Below are 10,213 nucleotides of genomic sequence, written 5' to 3' on the forward strand. Positions count from 1 at the left end.
AAGGTGTGGACTATTTCACATGAGCTTGATGATTTGTTTATTCTGAACACAGCCACATACACAATTATAAAAGTTTATGCACACTTATGCATTAGGTTATTTAAGGATTTTTTTTTCTCTCTGAAATGTCACTTTGGTTTTCAGTGGCATTGCATAGGCTGTAAATTTTACCTTAACGGAGCAAAAGTTGAAACAGTTTACATAACAAAAAACAGATGTTTTAATGGTGTGGAGACTTTTTTTATTTCCACTGTGATAATTTTGCAGAATATTATTATCATGATTTTAATATTTGTACTTATTTGTATTTTCTAGCACCAAGAGGAAAGCGAGGGTGGAAAACCTTTTATGCTGTTCTCAAAGGCATGATCCTCTATTTGCAGAAGGTTTGTTTTTTCACTCTTTTATTTTCCCTCCTCACACTGCTGATTAATCAAATTTCCATTATTTCCCACAAACATTATCAATAATAATTCAATTTCACCTCCAGGAGATTCAGACGGTGAGAGGTAATCACATTCACACATTTGTTTCAGGTCTGACAAACCTTTTCAGGGCCCATCAAAGAAAGATGCGTCCCAGTGCCACCCATTCTCCATTACAATAGTTTATTTATGTGCTCCATTTGAACTTACATTCGTTGCTAAGCTGTGTAGTCATGCAAAAGTCACAGGCATGAAATACTGCCATGGAAGCAGGCAGTACCTGTGCATACATTTCTGCTGGTGACTGATTGTCCCCGCAGTCACAGGTTTCCAGGCATTATCAGCTAATGATGTGCCATTTACCCATGTGCAGCAATCACACCGAATGACTCTCATCAGAAGAACAGGAAATGTGCTGGATGGCTTTCTCATTATCATTTCAAACAGACCCTTTACTGTGGAAGAAATAATATACTTTAAAAGATTATACTTGTAGTGGCCTCCTTTTGTTTGTAGCCACTTCTATATGGGAAAATGTATTTGATTCTACTCCAAACCAGTTTGAGCAAAAACTTTGTTTCAAACTAGTAAAAACTTGAAAACAAAGCTGTGAATGAAGGTAGTTGCAATAGAAATAAAAAAAACTCCCTTCGCATTCCCCCTTCCCACATCACTTCCTGTTTAAGATGGTTGTCTGCAGGAAATGCAAAAACAATAATGAATGAAGACATGTGTAACGATATTATATTCTGTCTTTGTAACTTTATAGCTCCAACATCCTGGTCCCTTAATTGATAAGGCAATTAAATATGAAGATATAATTTGTGTGTATATATATATATATATATATATATATATATATATATATATATAGAGAGAGAGAGAGAGAGAGAGAGAGAGAGAGAGAGAGAGAGAGAGAGAGAGAGAGAGAGAGAGAGAGAGAGAGAGAGAGAGAGAGAGAGAGAGAGAGAGAGAGAGAGAGAGAAATACATAGTGCATAAACACAGGAAAATAGTCCAATTGGAAAACTTGCAAAAAGGTTCTAACATAATCTGAAAAGTATTAAAACATTTAAAAGTGTTAACTTGATCAAAAGAGTTATTTCTATTGTGTTGTCTTTGCAACTGAACAACAAACAACAAAATTCAGAAGTACTAAAAGAATCTGTAAGGAACTGGAATCTGAACCAAATTAGTTGAATTCCTCTAGTTCCCTGTGCCTATCAATTATTCATCATTCGTCCTGTGTGTGTTTGCTTCTGCAGGACGAGTATAAGCCGGAGAAGGCCCTATCAGAGGACGATCTGAAGAACGCCATCAGTGTGCATCACGCTCTGGCCATCAAGGCTATGGACTATGAGAAGAAGCCCAATGTTCTCAAGCTCAAGACTGCTGACTGGAGAGTTTTCCTTTTCCAGGCACAGTAAGATCCGCTCACAGACACCAGCACATTTACACACTAGGGATGTGACGGTGAGGAAATATTCTGCCGCTAGTGTTTTCAATGAATTCTGTGGACATGCACCGTGAATGACAGTGCGGCTGTAATTTGTGTGCACTGTGCGACCATGAATGAATGATAGTGCAGCCATAAATGCTGTGTTCTGTGCGGCCGTGAATGAATGACAATGCGGCCATGCGCATTTTACTTTCGGTTTAGAATTGGCATTCGTGGGCGGGTTGCTTGAATGGTGGGTTCATTAGCCTATTATTCTTAATGAAAAACACAACAACAAAACAGTACAATGACAAACTCACTTAAATAGGCGCTTTTACATTTTTCTTTGAAACCAAATCTGTATTGAGCAGACGCGTTCAGTTTTTATTTGTAATGTCTGTTCTCTAACTAAACAAAATAATTTTATTACTATAAAAAAAAAAATCTAAACAATGGTAGGGGCGGTGCCACGGCGAGCAAGTGATGTAACACTGGCAACGCCGACTAACAAAGCAAGCCTACTACACGCTGCTTGAAGTGAGGGAAAAAAAGTGCCGGTACTCCCAAGAAGGGCATAGTTTTGGTGAATCGTTCAATGGGGTCCCAGGTTTATTTGTTTATTTTTGCAAAATAGTCTTTCTATTGCGTAAAGTATCACAATAAAGTAAAAGCCTATAGTTAGCAATCACTTGTTTACAAAGTTCCATGGTAGGTCAAACTATCTTTACTTCCAGGTTTTTCCTAATATCTGTCATTTATAAGCAGAACACATTTTACACATGGGGAAAACCAATTGTTTAGTCAATAATTCAAGAAGGTCCAGACTTTAAAGTTCTTTCTAACTTGTACTTGGCCTTATGAAAAAGTAACACAGGTCTTGTAATTATTAAACTATAGCATTTGTTGCAAAAAGGATATAATTACACAGGTAAGACCACTGATGGCTCCTCTTTATCAACTTTTTTCTTTCTTTTTTTTAATATAGCATGTGTTATGAAAAATAGTAACTTACACATTTAGAAACTATAGCCACAGTTGTAATATAAATCTTTAGTGAAAAATGTATTCCCTTAACAGATTATCTATTATAAATATTACAACAAGTTTAAAAATGTACAACAATAAATACAATAGGATGGGATCAATTCTAGTAAAGGTGATCATGAGTAGTTTAAAAAAAGTTCTAATTTATGTTCATTATTTTCATTAATTAGTTTTAGAGCATGTTCGACTTTCTCCATAGCGTTTTACTACATTCTTAGTAGAATTCAAATGGGTCGCACATTTTCTCATTAGCATCACAATAGGAATGGCTTGTGCAAATCTTATCACACTTTTGGAGCACGCTGGTGAACGAGCCTACGGTGATTCGCACGCCACTCATATTGCACATGATAAATTGATCCGATCAGTTCATACAGCTTATAAAAAATGTGAACGCGTGATGTATACATAAAATTATTTAATAGTCTGATTCTATGTTTTGGTGTGGGTGGTGTACCGGCAACATGTGAGAAGTGCAGGTACGCAAGAAAAAGTGAGGGTACGCTACAGATTAAAATATAAAGAAGTGCCGGTACTGCGTATGGCCCACTTCGAGCACTGCGTCTACAGAGAAACAGGCCTAAAACACTGCTGATGCCTTCCCTGAACTTTAAATCTAATTTCATGCTTCAGTTCAAGCTCAATTAAACCTCATTTATCTCTTCCATTGGTCTGCTCGCAGCTCTTTTATTTCTTCATAAGTCTGACTGGACTGGGCTCAGCCTGTGAGTTTCCAGCATGGCTTTCCTCATATGAACATGTGAAATTTCTTCTCTGTAGGAGCCCTGAGGAAATGGAGTCCTGGATTGGTATAATTAACTCAGTGGCGGCCATGTTTTCAGCCCCATCCTTCCCCGCCGCCATTGGCTCTCAGAAAAAATTCAGCCGCCCGCTGCTGCCGGCGACCACCACCCGCATGTCTCAGGTGAGTTTAAGGAGTAGAGTGAGGCGCTGATGATGTGACATGCTGAAGTCTTTGATAACTGGTGATCATTTGATGCTCTGTTGTGTTACAGGAAGAGCAGCTCAAGTCCCACGAGGCCAAGCTGAAGCACGTCTCTACAGAGTTAGCCGAGCACAGATCCTACCCTCCAGATAAGAAGGTCAAAGCCAAAGAGATCGATGAGTACCGCTTGAAAGAGCACTACCTAGAATTTGAGGTAGGTGCCTTTGCCTTTTTATGATGCAAGAGATGCAATCAAGCACCTTGTTTGTTCCGGTTTACCTCGGCCGTATTTTCTTCCTGGCCTCGGCGTAGGGGACTCGCATTCATAGTCTTTGACGTTTCCTCATCTAGTCTGTCAGGGATGAACTCACCTAGAATTGATGGAAATGCATTTACTGAAGCCGTTTCATCTTCTGGCTTTGATTAATAGTTAAAGTCAGAGGAAGAGAATCAAACAGCACTCTTGCTTCAACATTAAACAAGATGCTGTGTAAATACTTGTTCTCATTTTTAATGAATTCAAACCAGCGCTTTTTGATGTAGTCCTCATTGTTCTGTAAATAGTAGTAAACAGTCTTAATACATAAATAATAATTAACATTGTAAAAATTATAAACTTGTTTACAGATTTTGTTTAAAAAAATCTCTAAAAATCAAATAATCTTTGATTTAATTTTGGAATGATTCAAACTCTGTTTTATACCCTACTGGAAAGTGTCTTCTATGATCATAGAGGTCAAAGAGAAGTAGCTTTGAATTATGAAACCATCCCAAACATCTAATTTTCTCCAGCAATAGTTGTAACGTTAGTCCACCCAAAAATGATCATTTTCATAATTTACTCTCCTGCATGTAATTCCAGTCCTGTATGACTTTTTTTCTTCAGTGGAACACAAAAGATGAATATTTTTTTCTCCATTTAATGGAAGTCAATGTGAACCGAATCTGTCTGGTTACCAACATTCTTCAAAACACCTTCTTTTGTGTTCCACTGAAGAAAGAAAGTCATACAGGTTTGAAACAACAGGAGGGTGAGTAAATGATGACAATGTTCATTTAGTCAGTTGAACAGATGGAAAATGGCTCGTCATCAAGCGCAGGGGAGGTGCAATATGTGCGATAAATAATACAAAACTGAGAAATAAATATATACACATGTAGATTATACACTCTTTTATGGTTAACCCAGTGGAATGATGTAATTGGTTAAAGTAAACTCAGTTTTATTAGTTCTATTGGAACTCGCTGGTATTGCAGTGTATTAACCCTTCCTAATAAAATGGACCAATCTCACATTGACGTAACACACTTTCACTCTGATGGGCTTTCAGCTACAGTTAACAAACACCTCTGTGGGAAGAAAAAAACCCTTTTAAAATACTTTGCCAGACATCAGGATCAATATTCCAGTCAGTGTGTTTTACAGCTGAAGGGTAAAAGACCCCCCTGAACTTGAATCTTTAATGAATCTCTCATTTTAACTGTCTGGACCACCCTGAGAAATCTATCCCTTAATCAGCATAATATGAGATTTATTTTGCACTTTTGTAAGTTAATGTTTATTAAACTGTATTTAGAGTTGAGCTCTGTTCCAGACATTAGTGATTGGTGTGTTTAGGCAACATGTTTCAATTCTATGCAGCATTGCAAATGTCCTTTCCAGATAAGCCAATCCCGGAATGCACTGCAACATGCTTAGTGAATCTAATTAATTCCAAATGGTAGACACTGAGGACAATTATAATAGATTTATTATAAATGGATTTCATTCAGTACTGAAAACGATCAACAGAGAATAGTCCCACTTAACCAAAAGTTTTACCCCATGTGCATTTTTGTGCTCACTAGTGTGTGTAAGAATAGCAACATTCTGCTAAAAGCAGCTGTGAGGAGTGCTGTTTGTTTGCTTTAAAGCAAGACACCACCGGTGTAGAGGGTAGACAAAAAATCTGCTATTTCATACTTCCCCAGTTGATTTATCAAATTAAATTTGCACTAATTACTGTCAATAGCCAGAAAAATTATGTATTTTCACCATGTTTTTAGGAATATACAGTGCCCTCCACTAATATTGGCCCCCTTTATATATATTAGCACACCAGGGTGAATAGGAACATGAAATTGTCCAGCCACAGGAGTATAAATATGAAGGAACACAAAGGTCAAATCCCCTTAATCATTCATCACAATGAGTAAAAACTAAAGAATATAGTTCTGATGTGCAGCAAAAGATTAGTGAGCTTCACAAAATAAAAATAAAATAGCTAAAGCATTGAAAATGCCCATTTCCCCCATCAGGGCAATAATTAAGAAGTTCCAATCAACTATAGATGTAACAAATCTGCCTGGAAGAGGACATGTGTCTATATCGTCCTAATGCATGGTGAGGAGAGTTTGAGTGGCCAAAGACTCTCCAAGGATCACAGATGGAAATTTGCAGAGATTAGTTGAGTCTTAGGGTGCCAAGTGTGAAAGCGCCATTAAATGTGTATTTTGAATATTCTCTATCCACTAGTCTGAAAGAAGACATGTTATGGAAGCAAAATAGCTCAATATCTCAAAATTGGCCAGTGCATGAAATTGCCTTAAATGAGTCGCTCGCAAGGTGCCGTTTGACTTGAGATGCTGCCTTTAAAGGTATCTGCCTGTGTCAACAGCTAGGGTTTGGAGCAGAGCTATTGTTAGAACTCTTGTGTCATTGGGCTGATGACATGATAATGGAGTCTAATGGATTGTCTGAATTCTCTCTGAAGGAGAGCCGTTACGAGATGTACGTCAAGCTTCTGAAGGAGGGGGTGAAAGAGATCCTGACGGCCAGGGACGGTGACACAGCACTGAAGAAGTCTCAGTCCAGCCCCTCTCTCAACCAAGAATCTCAGCCGGCCACCGCCAAAGTCAAGCGCAACACATCCGAGCGGAAGGATTACCGGCCTGAAACGCCCAAGGTTACATAGGCAGTCTTCTGCTTCCTGACGGAGAGCCATTGTATATCACGCGTGACTGTATTTTGATGTAATTTATTTACCTGCCGACAGTTGTATCAGATAACATTTGTGTAAAATGTAAATTGATCAATTGATTGGAAGTTGTAAATCTCTAGGTCTCCCTTGACCAGCTGGTGCTTGTGGAGAATATAGTGTGGTTTTCTTTTAATTTGTTAGCGTGTAAAGATTTCATGGTTGCATTTTATTTTACAGTATGTGTGCGTACACAAGAAATGACTGCGTAATATTAGGTAACTACATGGGGTAAGGTTAAGTTTAGGGGTAGGTTCAGGGTTAGTACCTGGTTATTACCCAGTTAGTGCATACGGAACAGGACTGTAAAATAAAGTGCTACCGGTTTCGTTCAGAGAACGTGACTCTCTTGATTGTGTTGTCCCCTAATTTGCTTTTCTTTCAAGATAAGTATTATCTTCAAGTTAGTGGAGACGTCCACATGCATATTCTAGGCAGTAGATATAGTCTCACTCAGAGCGATAACTGTTATTTTAATATACAAATAAGCGGCGGCCTGATGAAAAGCGGGAAGAGTTTTAAGGGGTCGTTTTGAGGATCCTTCAGGATTGCGGCGCATGGTTATGATACGGAATTTATCTCGAAAGCCTTTCGTTGTCATCGCTGATGTAGTCCACTACCGATGTACTAACCACCTACTAACAACCCGCCAAATTCTCAATATAATATATACTCACACACACGTTAATGGATTGTACCAGCATGTCGCAGCAATGGACCGAAACTCTACATAGATTATTTTCTAATGATGATTTGGAGGTACTTGCTGAGTTACGGCGTTTCAGACTGCGAGATGATGTTAATCTTGACATCATCGACTGTGCAGTTTGTGCCATTTATTTTTTTATCTGTTTGTTGAAGTAAAGAGTATACTTCTGCTTTTTCAGTAGTGTAAATGCCAATGCTCCTTTTGTGTATTTTATAATCTTATATATTTGAATTTTTAATTCTCAGTTCAGAACATTATTGTTGTAAAGATGACAGTAGTATTTATAGTGCACTTTATTAGTTCTTTTGACTCTTTTAGAGAGCTTTATAAAGGGTAGTGAGTGATGTTACTCTTATTATATCACAGGTTTTTCAAGCATAACCAAATTGCTGGTTGATTTTATTGAAGGTACACAGCCGAAGGTACATTTTCACTCGTATAAAGTTGTGTTAGATTGTCTGTGCTTGTGTATTTTTGCTGTCATGTTTAGGTTGTTCAGAGAAGAGACGTTTTCTAGAAGAATTTAGAACATTTAGGTTTGGAACTGTTGCTTTATGTGATGCTGACCTTGAATTTATGATGTCATTTTCATTACAGACAGAACTGACGTGAACACTATATAAATGAAAATGTTGATTGCACACCAACAAAGATCATCAATGCCGGATCTATTTACTTATTTGAACTTTTGAGGCTTTAAAAGGAATCTTTATGAAAAGCTATTCACATTTACAGATATTAGTCTATAAGTCCCTGGAGTCTAAGACATTTGTTTACTTGAAATATTTTTAAGGACACTTTATTTTTTGTTAGAATTTGACAAATAGAAAGGATTCGTTCATATCTACAGTGTTTTTGTCATTACTAGCTCTTTCAACAGACTATATTGTTGCTCACACAGAAGCACTTAGATAATGTTTGTTTTATTTATTTGTTTGCTATTTAGAACAAAAAATGGCAATTACTTTTGAGCAGTATATACACACTTAGTAATGAATGCTACAAAGCTGTCATCAGTATGAATGGTGATATGAAGAGGCCGACTCTTCCTTTTATGTGCTACTATGTTTTATGTTGTTTGATGTTCACCGCTTCTCCAGACCAAATAGTTTCCTGTGAGCTGTAACTCCGGCACTAACCCTTTAACAGTGCACGTTGTACACAGACTTAGTACTTTTAAATTGTAATTCCATTTGTTAATATTTTACATAGGATGTAGAGAACAATAAAAGAAAATCAGATGAGGTGTAACATAAAGATGGTGGCTTGCAAGTGCACTTAAGGGTTTCAAAATAAAACAATAATAACGTAAATGAAAAACCACATAAAAGTGTGACTTGCATAATTAGAAGCAGTGAAGAGGTTAGAAATAATAAATGGACTATCTTTCTTTCTTTATGACAATATTTTGACTGGAACACTCACTTTGTTTGTGACTTGTAATCTCCTGGGTGCAAATGCTCATGTTTACCATGACGTATGGCACAACACTTTATTTTGTTATACAGGGATGTCATCTTTGTCCGTTTACTCTATCAAATCCTGTAATGTATGATCTCCTCTCAAAATGCAATTGTGTCAGTATTGAAGGAGAGCTGCTTGTTTTAATGCGCCTTAGCCATCAGTTGGGCCGTTTGTCCAAACTCAGATAGAGTGAAATACCTTTTTTAGCTGTGATCCTGTACCACTCCTTTCAATCTGTAAATGTTGTTAAATATGCCTGTTGCCCTGTGTTCAGAAGATTGGATTTGTTGGTTGTGCTCTCTTGGCATGCGTGTCTTACGCCTGCCCACTAAGATCAGGGACACAATGTTGGCTTCAGTGAATAAAATACTGTATTTAATCGTTCATTGCATCTGCACTCATTTGTCATATAGTATATGCAGTACAAACTCAACAGCTTATTATAAACCGATTTCCTCAAAATAAAAGTGAGCCAATATATTGTAAGTCAACACATATTGAATTAGCAGGTGTTGTATAAATGTAGCTGTGAGGCGGCAAGATCACATGAAAATCTTGACCGGCAACTATACATTATTTAAAGCTATTCTATTCGTCAGGATATTGATATAGCAACTGTGTTTGTGCTCATATTTTCTTCTTTATTGTGACATATATTTGAGTGTAACAGCTTCTGGAACAAGAACAAATGTAGGGCGGGGCTTGATTTTTGTCTGTGGGAAACTGATTGGACGGTTGTGGTTTGTTATTGGTGGATCTCATGTGAGTGACAGATTGCCCCGCCCTCGTCATCAGAGAAGAGATGAGCCGCAAGAGGGAAGGGAAGTTATTCTGATTCAACATCATGAATTAAAAAAAATTATGTGTTATAAATCATTTATAATAAACACTGCAATATTCCATAAAAATGAAAAAGAATTGTCCATTTTGATTTCATGTTGACTTTATGTAATTGTTATCCATAATGTCTTTTGAGTGGACATATGTGAAAACACATGCAAGGTCTGAGGTGAAATTCAATAATAATGTATTATTTTTTAAAGTAACATTAACATGGCAGTAATTTAAACATAGCCTTTGTAAAAATAAATATTAATGTGTTTTATTAAAGTGCCCCTATTATGGATTTTTAAAAATGACCTTTCATGTAGTGTGTAACATAGTTCTAAGT

At 37.1% G+C, this 10,213-nt stretch overlaps 1 protein-coding gene across 10 annotated transcripts in view; it reads left to right on the forward strand.

Annotated features, from left to right (window-relative positions):
• Positions 1-9,965, forward strand: part of psd3l (pleckstrin and Sec7 domain containing 3, like) — a 151,272-nt gene extending 141,307 nt beyond the window's left edge. For all 10 annotated transcript variants that reach the window (XM_079805352.1, XM_079805354.1, XM_079805355.1 and 7 more), the window contains 5 exons: positions 316-386; positions 1,690-1,847; positions 3,687-3,831; positions 3,923-4,066; positions 6,606-9,965. In XM_079805352.1, coding sequence (XP_079661478.1) covers positions 316-386; positions 1,690-1,847; positions 3,687-3,831; positions 3,923-4,066; positions 6,606-6,806 — 719 coding nt within the window. In that variant the 3' untranslated portion in view covers positions 6,807-9,965. The remainder of the gene's footprint in view (positions 1-315; positions 387-1,689; positions 1,848-3,686; positions 3,832-3,922; positions 4,067-6,605) is intronic.
• Positions 9,966-10,213: the final 248 nt, after the last annotated feature.

This window comes from Gobio gobio (genome assembly GCF_949357685.1).
Source record: "Gobio gobio genome assembly, chromosome: 22".
NCBI classification, from domain to species: domain Eukaryota; kingdom Metazoa; phylum Chordata; class Actinopteri; order Cypriniformes; family Gobionidae; genus Gobio; species Gobio gobio.